Here is a 19,671-nt window from a genome sequence, read left to right as displayed (position 1 = left end):
GATCTGCCCTGCACCCTGCATTCTGCACAGCACGGGCATGGATGGATACAGACATAAACAACTCACGGCTGTGCTCCTGTGTGCCTCCTGCATGAGCAGCAGGGTGGAAAAGCCCAGCCTGACCCACCCCCTCCATCCGACTGAAGGCAAGTTTAGGGTGCAGCCAGGCACTTGTTTATGTAACAGCAAGGTACAGCCGCAGTAGCAGGCAGCCAGGAGCAGGGGTGGAATATTAAAGAGGAGGGAAGGCACACAGCACTGGAGTGCTCCCCGTGTTTTCCAAGCAAAGCCCGCTGGTGATCCCCGGATCCAGCAATCTGGAGAGGAGCCTGCGTCGGCACACTCGGTTACCGACAGGGATGCGGGCTGAGCCTCCCTGCTGGCAGCCAGGGATCTGCAGCACTCCGGGAACTGGGAGAGCAGGAGGGGCAGCGTTCATTGCATCCAGCTTGAATTAAAGCAGTCCAACAGGCACTGCAATCAAACACGTTGAGCAAATAGGACGGGTGGCAATCGGGGAAAACAGCGCACGCTGCAATTCAGGAGCTGAGATGGGTGCTGGGCAGACAGGAAAAAAAGCCCTTCCAGCAAGGACATCCACACATCAAGTACATTTTTTTTTAAAGGTTGTTTTGCAGAGGATTCCACAATCAAAAATGTAATCACAAAAACTACCTTATGCTGCAGTGCCCCATTTAAGGGATTAGGAGAGTAATCACAATCTGCTCCAAGCAGCCCTGCCCAGCATCCAGACAGTGCCTATGTTAGAAATGACATTCCTGTTTTTGATAAAGACAATTTGGATGTGACTTAATGAACTCCACAAAGTGAGCGCTGGAAAAGTCATAGAGATCACACCCAGAGGTCCCACAGGCATCAAACGGCCTCTGTCACTTTATTTAAGCCGTGCAGTTCAGAATATAAAAAGCCTTCAGACTGAATGCAAAACAAATTCAAAACTGCCCAGGTATGCCAAGGGAGCAGATGGCTTCTGCATTCTAGAGATCTGCCAAGAGGATCTGTAAATTCCAACATTACATGGCTGAATTCTAGGCTTTTCTTTTCACAGATATCTGTGTTTACATGCAATGTAGCAGAAAGGGGAGAGGGGCAGGGGGGGAATTGCCTCTTGATATTTTCCCTCCCAGAGAAATTAACAAAGAATGGATGAAAACAGGGTGTCATGGAATGGGTAATGCCTATCACAAGCTAGAGAATCCAGAGATGGGAGGAAAGAAACAGCAATGAGAAAGCATTAACACAGGCACTCCCCATGTATCACAGTCCTAAAGCTAAGATTAGGAGAACCTTCATTTTAGTATTTTCTCCACTACTGTATTTTTGTATTCTTGGAAACTATTGAGTGATTTGGCAAACAAATCACCTCTACTGATTCTATTATTGCTCCCTATTTCTTCACCCCAAGACAATGAGAGTTACCATTCCCTCTATCACAGAAGGAAAACAGCAATTAATTATAAATCGTGAGAAACCTCCTCCAAATTCAGAACCCCCTCAAGAGAGCTAGAAATTGCCATCAGGAACAGAGGAAAACCTGACAGATTGCAGACTTGTGTGCCAGGCCCTGCCTAGACAAATATACCTGCAGTGTGCAGTGTAAATACACTGAATCACAGCGGCAAGCCCAGAATCCCTTCGGTGACACCCAGAAACTGCAACACAGCTCAGCTGATGCTCCCAGCACCCCAAGGCGGGTCCTACACACAGCACTGAGCCCTGCTGAGGAGGTGGGAAACGGAACTAAAAATGGGAAATGGGGGAGAAATGCTGTTGGGAAGTAGAGAAATGCACCTTCACGCTGCAAAGCACAAGCACAGCCACCTCCCTGCCTTGACAGCTTCTCCAGATCAGCAAGGGCCTTGGAGCACCTGGCTGGGAACCATGGCAGGGAGCTCCAGGCCTTCTGGGATGAAGGGAAAGCGGAGACACCAGTGTGCCATCTTTATGTGCATGTTCCCTGCATGGCTGGGGGCTGCCGTGGCTGGCAGCACTTTAATCTCACTGCAGATGGGCTCACAAGGGATGGGAAGGGATGCAAAAGGGAAACGTGATGGGAAAGGTCTGGGAAATGAAGGGGAGAGCATTGCACACGGCAGAGAACACCTGTCAAGTGCTGCACAGACAGAGGAAGGGTGGGGGGAAAGGGAGAAGGGGGCTGCTTTCCCCCTCATACCTTGCGTTTCCGATCAGCCCTAGAGATTTTCCGCTGTCTTTTCCTTTCCTTCTCAAGGTTTCTCTCCCTCTCTTCGATTTCAGACTCCCGAACTTTTTTAATGGAAGCGGCCGCGTGAGCCATTTTGGCGAGGAGAACACCAGCTCCAAGGAAGCTGTCCCCAGCACACGCGGATATCCAGGTGATTTATTTTTTCCGCAAGGGCACTGGCTGCGAGCCAGAAGTTCACGGCGTAATCCACTCTTCCTCCTCGGGCAGCCCAGGAAAGGTCACGGCTCTGCCCCAGCCCCTGCAGCACCCATGGCCGGGGAGCAGCAGAGCCGTGTCCAGCACGCAGGGTGCCAAAGTGCCCGCAGCCGCACGCAGGCGAGCAGGGAGCAGCCACAAAATAGCTCCTAGCAGGCTGCGAGCCCTTCAGCTTGGCAGAGCCTGCAAGAGAAGGCGGGCTTCAGACTCAGCTGGGAAGGAGGGAAAAAAAAAAACCCAAAGAGAAGGGGGGGAAAAAAAAGGAAAAGAAAATTCGGCCTTTAAACACACATCACCAAATTGGGAAGGTCTTTTGGGATTCCTCCGGAGAGGCTGCGTCTTCTGGCTGGGAGGAGGGCTCCACTTCAGCATCCCCAGCGAGAGGGGGAGGGGGCAGCTCCCGTCAGCTTCTCACATCGCCTTCACGCAGGGTGAGAAGAAAATGGTGCAGTCTGACTTAGTGACTTGCTGCTGCTGCGACCGGCTGTGCCGGAGCCCGGCACACGCCTTGCTGCTCCCCTCCTCCTCCTCCTCCTCACGATCCTCCCTCGCTGCCGAGGCGGTCCTAGGAGGCCGGGAGGAAAATGCGCGGGGCTGGGAGAGCCCAGGCTCAGCCTGCTCACCTGCAGGCAGCGGGAGAGACGCCTGGAAAGGGCTGGCAATGCTCAAGTCCTCATTGTGGCTCTCTGCAGCCACGTGAGGCTGCATCGGGAGAGCTGCATTCAGCAGCGAGGAGGGACAGCACAGAGCGCGCAGCGTAATCCGGGCTCAGCCTGCCCTGCTCGGCTCAACCCCACCTAAGTAAAAATAATACCACCAGGGGTGCTGCTTGTTATTTTTCAACCCCAAAAGCTGCTCTCTGGCACTTCCCAAAACAGCTTCTGAAGGCCTGCCCTGCAGACGGACAGCGCTTGTACCTGCGGACCGGCAGCGACCAAAAGAGACAGTGACAGTATGTCGCTACTTAGTCACCGCCAGTCCCCAGATACCATTCGGGTTCGGAACACTCATTACTGGCACTAATATCCCAGACAGATGGGTCTGTCATTCCTCATTGCTTAACCCCCTGCTAAACCAGCACATCAAAGTTCTGCTCCCGCCTGCTCGGCTGACTCTTATCGTTATCAGCATCAAGTTCTATTCATCAAAACAGGCCACGGGTAGATGGAAAGAGGCTTTGCATTGCTTGCTAGCAGACAACTGATCCCATTTCAGCTCCCTCCAGCACCACTGCTCCGGCCTCTTCAGGCAGGTGCTGAGGGAGAGGCAGGATGCGACTCCCCAGTGCAGCAGAGCCATCTGCATCCCTGGCTTAGTCACCACCCCAGAGCCACAGGGATGCAGCAGCTCACCGACACCAGCACTAAACCCCACCAAATCCAAGAAACAATTCCCTGAGCCAAGCTTCCCCCTGCAATACATTCCCTGCCTTCAGGGAATTGTACTGAACTGTCCCTAGAGCCAAGCACCACAAGTTCCTCTGTAACACAGCCCCACCACAAGTGACAGACCTGACAGCAGCTCACAGACCAGCTTGAATTCCACCCTCACAACGCCATGCTACCCACAGAACTTGGTGGTCTCTGGTTCATATGAAGCAGGACCACTGATTCAGTGATGGGAGTCACCATGGAAGTAACTCTCATTGATGACTTCTGTTGTTACCATAAGGTTTCACTTCGAGAATATCATGGACCAAATCTTTACAATGGATTATATATGAAAACTACAAAGCATTATAGAAGCATCTTTAAAACAGGGATCTATTTTGTATTTTTGAATGCACAGTCATCTGTGCATTCAATCCAAAAGACATTACCCTAGTGGAAGCAGGCATGGGAAGCAGCAGGGCAGGAAGTGTCAGCCAAGCTTTTTCTGGCTCCTCTCTTCATACAGGCTGACTTTCTCCCAGTTGTTCCCATTTGTGGAAAACTAGGCTACACAAAGCTGTGGCTAACACAAGTGGCTGCAGCAACAGCCACTACAGCAGTGAGACAGCTGGAGGCAGCCATGGGAATAAAATAAGAGGGAATCCCTGATAGGGCTCTGGCATGCCTTGTCTTCTTCACATTGTATGAACCTCACAGGTAGCATCACTTGTAAACCAGAAATTAAGAGCTGGTAGTCTAGAACTGAACTTTCCTGAGAGCTTTCCAACCTCTTCATGGGATCTTAAACAAGGAGTTTGAAAATAAGACCAAATCACAAGCCACCACACTTAAAAACCCCAGTCTTAGGATTTCCCCAGAACAGGGTTCAAGGTGTTTAAGCCACTAAATGCTTAAATCCTGCAACAGGGTCCACACAGTAGGGTTGGATACACAGGAGGGTTTATGGCAGTCATCATTATCAAACCATTTGTCATCTTTTGATGACTGATACACACAGGTTCATCACCTCAGTATCAAATGATTATTCTTTCAGGAAACTCTCTTACAAGTTAACCAAGGACTTGATGTACCTTCTAAACAAGGTCACACAGGAGAAAGACATCAGACACTGCAACTGAACAGCTGGAGCCAAGTAAGAGGAAATGAAATAGCAAATGTTCTTTACAGAATTACTGATAAAGCAGAACTTCAGGCCAGCTATAGGAGTTCACTACTAGGTACCACAGACATTTCCTCCCTAACCTCAAAGGGACATACAAATATGGAAGAAAGAAATAAAAAAAGTTACTTTTGATAAATTATTTTGGAAAGAACACATCTTCTCTGGGGAGAAGAACATGAACTATCAATATTTGACACAGCTTATGTCCCTGCAGGAAAGAATTGTTCTGTTTTAAGACAGATTTTCCTAAAAAAAAACCCCAAAAAAGTAGGAACAGTCTTGTCATCGCATTGTATATGGAGATGCTAACAAAAACAAATTCTACTGCAGACATCAGTCTGAAGATTACATTTTCAAGTAAAAAAATGGAGACTGAGCAATTTCCCCTAAACATAGAAAACGTATTGTGGAGGTGCTACATCAGAAGAGCAGAACATACAGTGATGCTGTCACAAACCGTGTGTGGGAGGGGAGTGGGAGAGTGGGCAGATGCACAATAACAGAAGAACACAGTTCCAGAAAAAGGGTGGGTTTTCTCTGAAATGCATGTGTCATCCTCAGCTCAGAATGCAGAAATACAGAACTCGTGAGATTCCACAAATTCCCATTTGGGATAACAAAGCCTATAGGGCTTCAGCCTGTCCAGAGCCCTGTGTGGTCTGTGAGCAGCCTCCAAGAGATGAACCTCACTGTGAGATACCAAGATGGGGATGCTCCACTGGGCTTCCAGCTCCTGCCTGTTCCCAAGCTGGCATTAAGCATCAGCTCCCTGACCTGATGGGCTGACTTCACAGTCCCTAGGTTCTGTTCTCTGGCCTGCCCCACCAGCTGAGATGCTCAGGGCTGGCTGCAGTGCTCCAATGGCCACAGCTGTGACCAGCACCGGGCTTCACCTGCCAGCTCTCAGGCAGACAGGCTTGACTTGCTGAGCAAATCAGCATTTGCAGTCTGTAAAAACCTAGTGGGTGAAACCCAGCAGTAATCGAGTACAAAATGAGGGGATGTACACAAGGGATTCTGTTCCCTGAAGCATATCCACTATCAGGGGTCCAGCCCACAAAAATGAGCTTCTCTCCACATAAATCACGTGGGCAGAGCAAAAACAAAGCTAAAACAAGCCTAGAAGCCATGCTGAGGAAGTGTGACTCAAAATTGTTCCCAAACCTGCAGAAAAACAGAGAGGCATTGATGGAGTGGGAAAAGCTTCATAGCCAGAATGGAGACTGGTTTTTTTTTCCAGCTCTAAGGTCTAGAATATTCAGGAAACTGCCTGGAAATCCAAACCAGTTTCAAACAGCTAAAAACAGCAAAGGGCTCTCCTAGGCAATAGCTGGCCAGGATGAAAACTGGCCAGCTCAGTGTTTTGTCCACTGTCATGGAAAACCTTTCTGGACAAGGCAGGTTACAATTCCCTAAGGGAATTAAGCTCCCTCCAAAGCAATGCCCTGTGTAAGTTCTGCACTATACTGCAGAGGTGCATGCATGAGGAATTTTGCAAAATCTGCCACAACCATCATCCCTGTGCCTACAGATCCTTCACTGATTTAAACTTTTGCTCCTTGCAGAGAGGCAGGACAGGTTATGCCAGGCTTGGAGGTGGGCACACAGCTCTGAGTGGCCTGGAAACCAGAGAGCCCGGGCTCACTGAATCAGCTCACCTCCACCCACCAGCAGGGGGATAGACTTTCCCTCTGCTGCTATTCCAGCCAGGCTAAATGGCAGGGGTGGGCAGCCTTCCCCCTCTGCTCAGGAAGCTCTTTCTCTCCACACCACCTCTTGAGGGATGCAAGATGGAGGTGGTGGAATTTTTTTAACAGGCACAAAAAAACTTGGAAATTCCGGGGCAGAGTAACAACATAATTCAATTGTTTAAAAGTATTCCAAGGGATTGTGTGTATTAGCATACCCAGACATTTCAGTGCCTACAGGACTATGTATTCCTGGAAAAGCAGCAAAGCAATCCTTGCAGAATGTAAAATCTAACTAAGGAAGCACAGGCTACAGTTATAAATTGCCTCCTGTGTCAGTCAGTGTTTAACCCACACCCTTAGTTACTAGTCACATACTAGTTATTCTACAGGCATGTAATTCTAAAGGTACAGTGACACTGGAAGTGAGTTAGCAATCACATATCCACGCTGTATAGGTTTCATTTTATATTTCCTGAGAGAAAATACATTAAGGTTTAAAAAAAAAAAAAAAAGCTCTACACTTTCTCATTCTTATTTTACTCAATATGCAAAGACAATGTGGTCTTCTCCAAGTTCTGTGCTAGAAATGAGTGACATTGAACTGGAATGGAGAAGATGATATATAAAACCATGTCCTGCCTTTTTCTGTACCTTGAGTCTATCTACTTTATTAATTGAAAAGCAGGCAATACCAAAGAAATGGAAAGAGGCAAGTTGAGGTAGGAATGGCCCTAAATCAGACCAGTTTTAACATCTTTCCCTTCTTTCCTGCCAGACCACCAGAGTACAGATCACAGCACTGCCACCTTTAGTGGCCATCACCAAGAATTTATTACAGAAGATAGAGCAACATTTCAAATACCACCCACACACACAGAGCAGGTTTCTGTCTTGAAGGTCTTCAGTTCAACACTGACAAACATTAAATGCAACTAATAATGAATCCAGGGGGAAAAAAGAGACACTGCCTAGCTACCTTCATCTTGGGAGAGTTACTGAAAATGGTCATCTGCTCTTATAAAATTATTTTTCCTCTATTATGGACAAAGAAAATGAGATAATATGTTCCTAGTAAAATAAGAGCAGTCACTGTGGGATGAGACCAAAGTCTTCTGGCTCCAATAGTGGTCAAAATTGGGTACCTAACAAAGAGTAGAAAAAGACAAACATGGATGATAATTTCAAGTACTCCAGCAGCTTCTGGTTGTCTCAGACTGCTTGGCATCTGTGCCAGGCATTTCCAGTTACACAGATTCCACAACATATGAAGGCCAAGTTCTGCTGCCCCACTATGTATCCAAAGTACCCCTGCCACAGGTGAGTGCTTACAGACCAGCAAGGAGCCAAGATGAGATAATTGCCATTATAGAGTCATGAAAATCCTTACAGTCAGCCTTTGTTGCTGCTCCAGTGAAGCCACGGCAAAGAAAGACTTTTCATACACCAAAACCTCCCAAACACCAAAAAAATTATGTAGAAAGACCCTTCAGAGACTGATATCTCTGGTTTAAAGAAATACCCCAATTATGAGGTAGAGGTACCCCAGCTGCATCCAAGTTGGCAATTCAAGAAGCACATTTGCTTGATCAGAACCCTAAATAAACTACAGATAGGTATTTCTAGCAAGTGCACCCATCCTGTGGTTTTCCAATGATCCCTAAGTTGCATTAACTCCAAATAGAGCTCCACTTGTATTTGTTTTTGTATTGATGGAAAGTATTGATGTCACATTCTATTTTAACTAAGTCAAACAGGGCCTCCTGCAATGGCTCACTAAGGGCAGCAGCAGACATTTTATGGATTTCAATGGGTTTGAGAACAGGACTTTGACCATTTAATCCAACATTGCAATGTGCCTTTCCGTCTTCCTTCCTGCCCCACCTGCTTTCACCTTTGCTTACTGTGTTTGGTTCCGGCCCTGCGAGGGCAGAAGCTGCTGCTAACACAAAAAGGATCCAAGGGGCCAGCGTGAAGGTGCTCCAGACCTGCTGGGTGTGGTTCCCAAAGGGCACACTGCACTCCCTAGGCTCACTCCCGGCATTGCCTCCCCCCTGCAGTTACCTGGCTGGATCTGCTGCAAAGGAGCAGGCTCCCCCCTGCTGCAGGGCACCTTCCCAGCCTGCACCTGCTGCACTCACAGCGCCCGCAATGTCACCACAGCCTCGAGCAGGGGAGCTTGCTGGGCTCTGCTTCCAGCCTGCTGCTCCCCCACTGCCTCCTGGTGCCAGGAGCAGGGCTCCAGCAGCCTGAGGAGTGCTCCTTCTCCAGCCCTGCATCCTGACACAGGACACTGTCAAGCTCAAGGGGAATGATCTGGGAAGGAGTCCCAAAAAGCGAGTGTCACGCTGCGAGATACCTGCATATATTTCACTTGTGTTCCTGATGGATCAATCCTACCACTTGTAATAGAAAAGTTCTATTAGCTTCTTTTCCCAAAAGCAAGGGGAATATTGCCAATGACCAGCCTGAGGAGTGAAAAGGAGGCCTCTCCATTCTAACCCCACTGACCTCCCTGAGGAAGTAGTTTAGTTCATTCACAAACTATCCAGTTACAATAGTGGGGCTGAACTACAGTGCTGGATGTAGTATAAACAGGTGAACAGAAACATCATTTGATCTGCAAACAGAGTTCTGTTCTCTCAAAGCCAAGAGGGTGATGTAAACTAAAATAATTTTACAGACTATAATTATATGAAAAATAATTACACCAGGGCAGCAAGAGCTTATAACAGCAAAATTGACTTGTTTGCCACTGGAAGCCTTAAGCCAGTGTGACCCACATCTCATCAACTTTAAGTCCTTTCAGTTGCAACCTTGCTGCTGCACATAATCAGCTCTGCTTAAGCAAGCTTGCTGTTATGTGTAGAAGTGTGCCTGCACTCCAGTGTGAGTCCAGGCAACACAGGTTTGTGCTTGAACGGGCTCTAAGTGCCTCTAAATCAAAGGTTACCTGCCCACAGTGACCAAATCAAAAAGCTTGACTGATTGGTACTCACACAATTATTATTTAATACGTACACACATGGATTTCCCCACTGTTTCTAACAAGAGAAGGCCTGTCTGCTACTTGGTTATAAAACCAGAGGATAATATTTTGCACTAAGGACTCCCAGAAGCTCCAGACACTATCTAAAACACACCCCAAATTAACAACCACTGTAAACACAGTAACGTATAGAACATGTTTTCTAAGCTAGATGTTTTCCATCTTTGCCTCACCAAGGAAAAAAGGTGAGATTCCTTTACTTTTGGAGTCTCTCCCCCCAGCAAATAACTTCAGGGGTCCCAATGGGTGACCAAACCAGTACAGACACAGCATTATTGCCTGTGGAACACTGAATTCCATATACACATCCAAACAGCGCCTTTAGCAGGCATTTCTTTGGAAAGGACAGTAAAAAGCCGAAAGGAATTCGCTGCAGAGTGAATCCCGAGGCCGAGCGCTTCGCGCCCCCCACGGGCCCTGGGCGCAGCACCCTGGAGAGAGCCCAGCACCCTGGAGAGCGCCCGGGGCGGGGACGCGCCCAGCCGCGGAGGGAAACGCCGGGAACGCAAAGCCGAGGGCTCGGGAGCCGCTAGGGACCCGTCCCGGTCCCCCTCTGCAGCCACTGAAAAGCCAGGTTTGCAAATCTAAGCAAGAGAGATGCATTTCCTGCGGCACAGGCTGGTTTCTGCCGGAAACATGGAGGCACGGGAAGCAGTCAGTGCCGCGCTTCCCACCAGGAGTGCCCGGGGAATGGATGGCAAACGATCCCCCTCTCCCGGCCAAGCAAGGCTAAAGCAGCCCTGGATTCACACTTCCCGCTGTCTCAGAGCGATCTGTGTCTGAGGCACCTTAAAGCTCATCCATCTCACCCCCTGCCATGGGCAGGGACACCTTCCACTGGCCCAGTACCTGCCACTAGCCCCCTCCAAGCCAGCCTTGGACACTTCCAGGGATGGGGCAGCCACAGCTTCTGTGGGCACGCCGTGCCAGGGCCTCACCACCCTCACAGGGAAGAATTCTCCTGGATATCTACTCCCAAACCACCCTTTTCTCAGTTTGTGCAGCCCTGCATGCCCCTCTCCAGCTCTCCTGCAGCCCCTTTCAGCTGAACACTCCCAGCTCTCCCAGTCTGGCTCCAGAGCAGCGCTGCTCCATTTCTGAGCATCTTCACGGCCTCTCCTGTGCCTGCCCCAACAGGTCCCTGTCTCTCCTGTGCCTGCCCCAACAGGTCCCTGTCTCTCCTGTGCCAGGTCCCTCAAGGCTGGAGGCTCCAGCTGGGTCTCACAAGAAGGGAGCAGAGGGGAACAGCCCCCTGCCTTGACCTGCTGGCCACAGTTCTGACACGGCCCGTGACAGCTATTTCAGCTTCAAAGCAACCCAAACACAAAGTTTTGGGATGGCTGAAACACAGCCCTGAACAAGACACTCCCTGTAGCACAACCACCGTGAAATCCTTGGTATCTCTGTCAAGTCCACAGATACAAAGTACAGGGGAATTTCTAGAGGAAGCACCTGAGCAGATCCAAACTCCCAAAGCAGCAGAAATGAAGACATATTTCCCTGCATGACAGACAACAGCCACAAAGTCAGATCTCAACACCAAACCCATCCAGACCCAGGCCCCTGAGCAGGGTGCAGGGCTCTGCTGAAGGGCCCTGCCTCCCTCCTGAGCTCCTGCTGCTCTTGGAGCCACCATTTACCTTCTTCAGTGAGCACCTGCCAGGTGACCTTTTCAAAGCATTTCATAACCTATTACAAACAGCTTTCCTAAGTAGTACAAATTTTAAAAGGAATTTTGGAGTCAGCTAAATACACAGATTCCTCAGCCATCACAGAGGATGTAGGTTGTTGTCCTTCTATGACTTACAAGTGTAATGCAAATCTCACTTTCAAATACTGGCTTTTTCCTTGTCCTTCCTACAAGTAATACTGCAGTACAATTTTTAGGTTTTGGCTTCCAGGCCTGTGTTTATGGCACCATAGACTGAAAAACTCCTCAAAGACACACACACAAAAATATGTATTTGATGCACAGCATTTTCTTTCATTGTGAACTCAGCAGGTTAAAGAGCTTGTCCACGCCAGTACACCTTCAGTTGTGTGAAACAAAAGCACTACCCAGAATCAGCAGAAGCATCTCACACAAAGTACATGTTATCATGAGCCTGTTCCTCAAGTGCCTTCCCTTTCCATTAATTCCTGGGCAAGATGAGGATGAAAAATTTGTCTTTTCAAACAACTAACAGGAATGGCTTCCAATTCACAGAACAGAGGCAGTGCTCTGTCAAGGTTAATCACATTCACTTTTGAAAAGTACCATCTTTCTAACAAGAATAACTTCTGAAAAACACTCAGGGACTTCTCAGGAGCCTTGGGAACAAAGACCTTACAAAAAGGGAGCTGTCTGAACCACTTTCCCAAACAACATCTTACCATGATGAAGACATGAAAATGCACTGCAGAGAACACGACCAAAAACACCTCCTTGCAAAAGCACACTGTAATCTGACAGGCCTGATGTAACTGGGAGCCTTGCTGGAACTCAGCTGTGTTCATCACTTCACTATTCCTACAACACTCAGTGACTTCACATTTCACCAAGACAACAGCACTAAAAATCATGAATAAAGACTATGGCAATTTACCCATTTCTTTGTCTTTACTCTGCAAGTCACAGAAGAGATGCTCTCATTTGGAAATCAGACATCAGACATTCAGCCCCCCTGACTGGGGCTAAACTGACTGTGTGCCGAGGTGGGCTGGAAATACTTCTGCACAAATCTAGGCAGAGCTGGCCCTCAGCTGCCAGAGGTCCAGATCTGAGCTGGACATTTCATTTGTGCACATGTGGCAAAAGGGCAGATGATTCATTCACACGGCTTAAGGCTGAGCTCTGCATTGGAAAGGGATAAAGGCAGCAAGTAGAGACTTAATGTTACAAAGACAGACAAAAAGAACTGTAAACATCTCTGTCTAGACCAAAGACATACTTCATCCCTGCTTTTCCTTCAGTTTATCATCCTCAAGCTCTTGCAAATAGCAAAACAAGCTTCTATCTCTACAACAGCCAGCACTGGATTACAGCAGCATTTTAATTCCACTCTGCCCTCTTCATGCACCTGTGAGCAGAGTGTGTAACAGAGGTGATCCTCCCTCCTGGCTCACAGAGCTGCCAGACTGAGAACTCCTTTCAAGACAGAGGAATTTTTTCAAGACAAGCTGCTGGCACAACTGTACATGATGGGTTTTCACCACAAGAGTTAACTGGCCTGCATGGAAAAGGCAAAAGCTGGACTTTCCAGTGGGAGATAGCACAGACAAACACTAGCTAACATTTTACACATTGCCAGGGATGCAAGAAACCTAGATTTAAAATACCAGGTGTCCTATCACCTCAATGAAATCATGGCCCAATTAAAACTCTTATTTATGTAAAGTAGAACAGCTCCCAGAAAAGAAGGAACAGACTAGTCAAGCACTTGTATATTCATCTGGGACCTCAGGAACCTCTCTGAATCCAAAACCTTCAAGCAAAGCCACAATCACCAGTCTTTTGACAGAGATTTGACACAGTGCAATGGAGCAGGGTGCCAGAGCACCGAGTCAGCCAACACACCCACATGGCAGAGCACACTGCTCAGCTGCAAAAGCAGCACAGGCACCTGAGCACTTTGTGCCACCTCTTTCAGCTGGGGTTCAGTTGTAGCCTTGTGCTCCCATGCTTGTCTGGTCTTTGTTGGTGCTGGCTTCAAGGTGACTGCATTGTCCAGCCTTCCACACTGCAGAGATATCCTGAGACATCAACTTTTCCATACTGAAGGGAAACAGTTGAAAACCTTTCAAAATCCTAAAGAGAACAACACAGTCCCTAGGATTCACCCCTCTCTAACTGCAACCAGCCAGCAGACAGGATTTACAAGTCCCTTCTCCTCCTTTAGGCACCCTCTCTCCTCCTTGAGGACACAAGGACACACAGCAGAGGGCTTTCTTAACAAAAATCACTCTTTAATTCGACGTCTGAGGAGAGGGAAGGTGTAGCAGAGAGGAACCACTACCACTCTAACAGCTCAGCATCCCCTGCACTACTGCAGGAGTCCAGAGGAGCCAGGAGTGAGCCGAGCCTGGGGAGGGGAAAGAAATGTCTGCTTAATACTTGGGGTTTTTTTTTTCCCAGCGACAAATAATGTTTTCCCCGGGTGTATTGTCACCACACGGTGGCACTCCAGCCCCGTCTGTCCCCAGCTGCCTCGGCTCTGCCCGTCTAAGGAAAAGCAGGTGCCTGATCCCCAGGTGCCAGCACTCGACTCTGCCTTCAGCTGTGTTCTCAGGCTTTGACACAGTGAATACTGTTCAATACTTCAATGCACTTGAGAGGAATAAAAAGCTGTCCACTGGGCAACTGGTTTTTACTGCTTAAAATAAAAGATAAACTACTTTCCCACTAATTTTAAGCTTCTCTTGGGAAAGGTGCCCTCCACGTTGTCTGTTCCAGAGCAGGGAAATGGCAATTCTGCTGTCTTGAAACACTGCTACAACCACTGAGCCCATCCTCCTCTTACCATAGCCCTGGCAGACAGGTGCCACCAGTTCAGGTTCTGCCACTTGGGAGCTAGCAGGGAGAGGAAAACAGAGCAGCAAAGCATCCTGAGTGCCTCCTTACAGAAAGCCTACAGTAAAACTAAGGAGAAGACTCGATGATGAACCTGATGTAGCTGACAATGCCCCTGCTCATGTCAGGGAGTTTGAACCAGGAGGCCTTTAAAAGAGTCCCTTCCAAACCAAAACTATTCTATGATTCTACAATGACACCCAGGGTACTTTGACACTCTAATTTTGAGGAAAATGTGCAGGCAATGCCCTGACCCCCTGGCAGAGGGGTGCTGCTGTTCTTCCCACCTGTTGCCTGGAGTTATCTCTGCCTGGCAGCACCCACCCAGGGCTCCCCAGGTGCTTTTCCCTTCTAAACTCTTCCCACTGCAAGAACCAGAAAGAGCAGCACAGCTCAGCAGTGCTGCTGGGCACAGCCATCCCTAAAGTGTTAACTGTGGTGTGAGAGGGGCTCACAGACATGAACAGACCCTATGACCCTGACAAATGTGATTTTACATTGCATTTAAGATGAACCTCTCTGCTTCCACTGCTCTCTGCAATACTCAGGACAGAGCACAGTGCCTCCTGCTTTTTGCACCATGATACATTTCTAATTTCTCCAAACTTGCTGCTCTGACGTGGTTTAGCCCATGGAGGAGGTTACATCATAAAATCTATGGTGTTACTGCACACAGTACACAGAGAGTTCCCCCAGGGGAGAGAACAGCACGGGATTTCTCACCAGCCATCAGCAGAAATGCCTTTGGGATTTAGTGATCCCTTTCACCACACAGGAAGGACAAATCTTTCAAATGCAAAACAAGCTGGCTTTTGCCATAAAAACACAGGTGCCTTGGAGAGCAGTGTTTTCCACAACCTCATCATCCCCCAGAGACAGAGAGAGAACTGTACCCAGGGAGGACAGAGAAGCAACCTTTGCAAAGTCTCCTGCTGGCTTTTGCTGTGTATGATCTCAGAGTAGCTGCTGCTGTGCAGTCATTTGTAAGGGGGCTACTGCTGAATTAATCACACATCAAACTGCATGTGTGCACAGGAATGGTCACTTCAGTTGCCAGTCTGTACAGGAGGGTACAAGAAACCTGATTATTGCTCTTTTGTCCTGTGATTTCTTCTCCCAGATTGATTTACTCTTGCTGTTCTAACCCCTTCTTATGCTGGGAAAAGGAATTTCTGCAACCAAAATGTGGTTGGCAGGATCCTACGTGTGTTCTCACCTCCCACAACATCCTAAATGGTGAGACAGGTGCTTAACCTTGCACCACACAGGAATGCACTCAAGGTGAGACGTGGGGGAAGATGCAGCTGCAGCCCAGGAGAAGAGACGGGGGCTGTGCAAGAAGATGCTGTCAGATGGGAAGCAACATGAAATCCTTGTCCTTTTGAGGAGCACAAAGAGGCACACCTACCATCATTTCTCTTCTCTCATCTCCTCATCAGGACAGGCTCAAATAGAAAAACAACCCCTGTGATCTGAGAGCTGAACACTGAGTGCTCACTGTGCAAAATGATGCCACGAGGCTCCTTGGAGAGACCCCTCAAGCTGCTCTTTGCTGCTCCTTCTTGGGAGCTTTTCAGCAAGTGCAGGGAGTCAACTGCACCACAAAAAATCCAGGTGAATATCAGATCCAAAGAACACATGCACCTCTTCCCTGCAAAGGGCGTGACTAGAACCACTTGTTATTAGTAACAATTTCTTATGGACTAATACAGGCACTAAGAGAAAACTTTCATCATGCAATGTGCATGCAACAGCACACAGTGCAAGAACATTCAGGTTGCAAAGACAAGCACTCAAAACCTAAAAAATTCCTAATTAAGACCACAATCTTTATCCAGCCCCATTACACACATGTCCTGTGAGATAGTCTGTAGTTAAGAATCACTCACTGTATATTCGTGGGACCTCTGCCCCCTGCCGTGAGCAGGCCCAGGCAGCACACACTTTAAAGAGCTTTGAGCACTTATTTTCCCCTTGATGCTCAATGGGGGGCAGAATGGCTTTCATTCTGCACAAGAAACCTGATTTCTGAAGATTAAATTATTAATTTCCTTATAGGCCCCTCTGTAGTTCTCCATTTTAGATATATGTATGTACGTATATGTATAACTGTAATAACTACCAATACATTTATTTTTAAGCACAGCTTTGGGACATGAAAGACACTTCATCTTTCAATTTACAATTCCAATCCATTTGATTTTGTCTGCACCAACCAGAAACACTTTGAACATTATTTTTCACAATGCATTCGTTTCGTGCAGCATTTGTACTGCAAAAGTGACATTTCTAGGGGCTTCATTTGTCATAGTGAATGCTCAGAATTTGTCCAGGTAGACCATGAATCACAAGCCAAGCTGGAATTCATTGGAGGGAACATATAACTTCTGGCTGTTCCTGAGCAGCCAAGTTTCTGATGTGAGCAGCATCACAGGACCTCTGAAGAGAACAAAGTCAGAATCCACAACTCCAGGGCAGTGCTCAGCTGCCTAAATGTGCAGTTTTGCTCTGTTCCTCATGATCCCACATCTTAGGGATCCCATTTCCAAACCATCCCAACCAGAACACCGCCCTTCCTGCTGATTAAACTCACGTGTAACTCAGGTCTAGCTGTGCCCTGTAGAAGTCTTATTTACCATGGAAAAACAGAGCACAGCTTCACCACCAGAGGTCTGCATCCGAGAACACACCCCTTATTTCTGGCACTTCATCTTTATGCACAACTGTCCCCAGACTTACTCCTGGGAATGTCTGGATGCTCAGAAATGCTGTTGTTCTATTGTGCTACTGTGTCACCAGCCAGCATCAGCAGTGTCACCATTTGTGCCTGCACCAGGCTGCATCCAGGAGCTGGTGAAATCCACAATGTGCCCCAGATAAGACAGTTTAAAACACATACAGGAAGGGAACAACCTCCCATCAGCAAGAGCTGTACGTAATGCCAGCTTGGCACCTGCCTTCCAAATCAGCTCCTGGACTCCAGGGTCACCTACTGACATCTCCCTATGCCTTTTGGCAGCAGTCTCACCACCCCTCTTCCTCAATGCTTCACCCTTGCCCCACGGCAGTCTTTCCCCATTGCCCTTCTCCCAGCCCTATTCCCACAGGGTGTCCCTGTCCCACCCTCCCCCCGGCTTTTTGGCACATGTCTCCAGGCAGACGATCACAAAGCTCGGCTGCAAGCCCTCTTAAGCTCATCCTCCCTGAATTCCAACACCTCCCCTGCTCCCGGCCGCGGCACAGCGAGGGCGGGTCCCGCTGAGGGCACCTGGGGACCGCAGCGCAGCTGCCACAAAGCCAAGGCACGACAAAGGCAGCAGCCTGCGAGCCCAGGGCACGGCCGGGCGGGCAGGGATGGGTGGCGGGGCTCATTCCCTGCCCGCCATCGCACGGCATCGTTAGGGCGGATCGTCCCTGTCGCTGCGGAGAGCCCCGGTCCCCATGGCAACAGAGGCTGCGATGCTGCGGGAGCCCGGCGGAAAGCAGCCCCGGGAATGACATGGGATGCGCCAGAGAGGCTCGCAGGGTTCCCAGACTCCGAGGACCCGCACACCAAATGCTTTCCCACGTCAGTGTGCCACACTCGTACAGATTCTGCAAACCCGCCTCTCGCAACAAACACGGGTGGAGGATAAGGAATAAACACAGCAGGGAGGGGCTGCGGTCCAGGAGAGGAGAGGGAGCAGACTCTTGCTCCAGGTATTTCTGGCTCATCTGCCGATTTCCTATTGTTCTTCAAGCAAAGCATATTGACATTCTGTAAAATGTGTAGAGTGCTACATTCTCTGTGGGCTTGCCAAGCACTCTGATAACCCGAGCAGATAAATATGCCTACCAAAGTAAGAAACCTCTGACACCAGATATGGCACTGCATTAATGCACACAGATAAAAAGAGAAAACCCAAGTTCCACACACCTACCATCGTGCAGATGAATTTTTTTAGCAGTAACCTCCACCTCCTACCACCCTTTTTTCCCACTGCTCTCAAAGTGGGGGAGCAAAGCGGGTTTCCCCTCCATGCACACATTCCAAGGCATTACAGTACCTCCTGTAACATCTACACAGCACAATAAACTGGCTACTGTTCCTCTCTCCCTTCCCTCTGCCCACTTTCTCACCAGCAGCCTGAGCTACCATGAAACTGCACTATTGAAACATCATAAAAACAAATTGCTACATTGATCCCAAGTAACAATTTTTTTTGTTGGGTTTTTTTTTTTCCTAACAAAAGGCATGCAAATCCTGGAAACCCTCCTGGATACTATATTCTGATATAGATTTTGTTGTAGTCTGGATTCTCTTGTCTTAAATATTGGGTAAATTGTTTTCTTTCTTTACTCTTAGAAGCCACTTTCTGTCTGTCTCTACACACATAGACATCAGTGTTCATACTGACCTCTGCTGAATTAATCACTTAGCAGAGTTTAAAAAATCAGGAGAGAGGTGCAGAAATTTCTGAAGGATGTTGCCTCCCCTGTTCTTAACAGGTATATCTCTCACAGACCCACCTCAAGACTGAAACCCCCAGTTCTGCAAATGCTGGGATGGATGAAGATCCATCAAAGAGTGGCATCTCCAAAGAGTCTAAAGAGCAAGGCAGTTGGTGTACAGGGCTGTTGTAAGGCACAGTAGATAAGTAGGCTTATTTCTAATTGACCCAGGGCTCAGTGCAGAAGAAAATTACTTCTTACAGCCCTACCAGCCTTATTAAACTCTATTTCTACAGAAGCCTCTGGTAACAAGAGTCTTAAAACGCATTAGTAAATTATAATTAGGGATTTCTTATCTCTTTTACATGCTTACAAATTAAAATCCAACTAAGTCAAAGGAAGGCTCCCATTGACCTAGAAGTCTTTGGAGAATCTCCCTATAATTTTCACTGATGGTAGCAGGAATTGTGTTTGTAAAGGAAAAATAAGAAGCTAATATTTTGCCAAGTGAAAACCACAAAGTGTTTTTTCCTCACAAGTGGAGAGGTCTTGGTGAGCATCATTTTGTAAACCAGCAGAGCGTGGGGAAGAGAGACAGTTTTGTCTCACAGCAAAAAGCGAGGAGAAAGCTCTATTTCATATTTCTATTTCATTTCTATTGCAGTAATTAGTGGCATGGGAGCTCAGAGAGCTCAGTTAAAGCCAGGCAGGTCAGGCACAGGCTGTGCACAGCCACGTCACTCACCTGGAATAAACAACCTGCCCAGAAGAGCTGGCTTATGGTGTTTCCTGACACACACATGAACTAAGCCTATTTACCTAACCATGAATGGCAGGACACCCACACCCACTCCAGCGACCTCAGCAGGGCTCAGTTCTTCAGGAGAGCAAGAGCAAGCCTCACATTTGGCAAATGGAATCAAATCAATCATTTTTACCATGATAACCACTTTTTCTAGCT

General features: G+C 48.1%; 1 protein-coding gene across 23 annotated transcripts in view; it reads right to left on the bottom strand.

Moving 5' to 3' along the window:
• ANK2 (ankyrin 2) overlaps positions 1 to 19,671 on the bottom strand; it is a 263,109-nt gene that overhangs the window by 156,365 nt on the left and 87,073 nt on the right. For 7 of the 23 annotated variants that reach the window (XM_059843646.1, XM_059843647.1, XM_059843648.1 and 4 more), the window contains exon 1: positions 2,195 to 2,348. The exons of 8 other annotated variants lie outside the window; for them this stretch is intronic. In XM_059843646.1, coding sequence (XP_059699629.1) covers positions 2,195 to 2,317 — 123 coding nt within the window. In that variant the 5' untranslated portion in view covers positions 2,318 to 2,348. Of the gene's footprint in view, positions 1 to 2,194; positions 2,363 to 19,671 lie in introns of those variants that run through there. 8 more of the 23 variants (XM_059843635.1, XM_059843637.1, XM_059843640.1 and 5 more) reach the window with 3 other exon arrangements.

Source organism: Haemorhous mexicanus, chromosome 4 (genome assembly GCF_027477595.1).
Source record: "Haemorhous mexicanus isolate bHaeMex1 chromosome 4, bHaeMex1.pri, whole genome shotgun sequence".
NCBI lineage: Eukaryota > Metazoa > Chordata > Aves > Passeriformes > Fringillidae > Haemorhous > Haemorhous mexicanus.
Note: the sequence above shows the minus strand (reverse complement) of the source record. Positions and strands in the feature narration are given on the sequence as shown.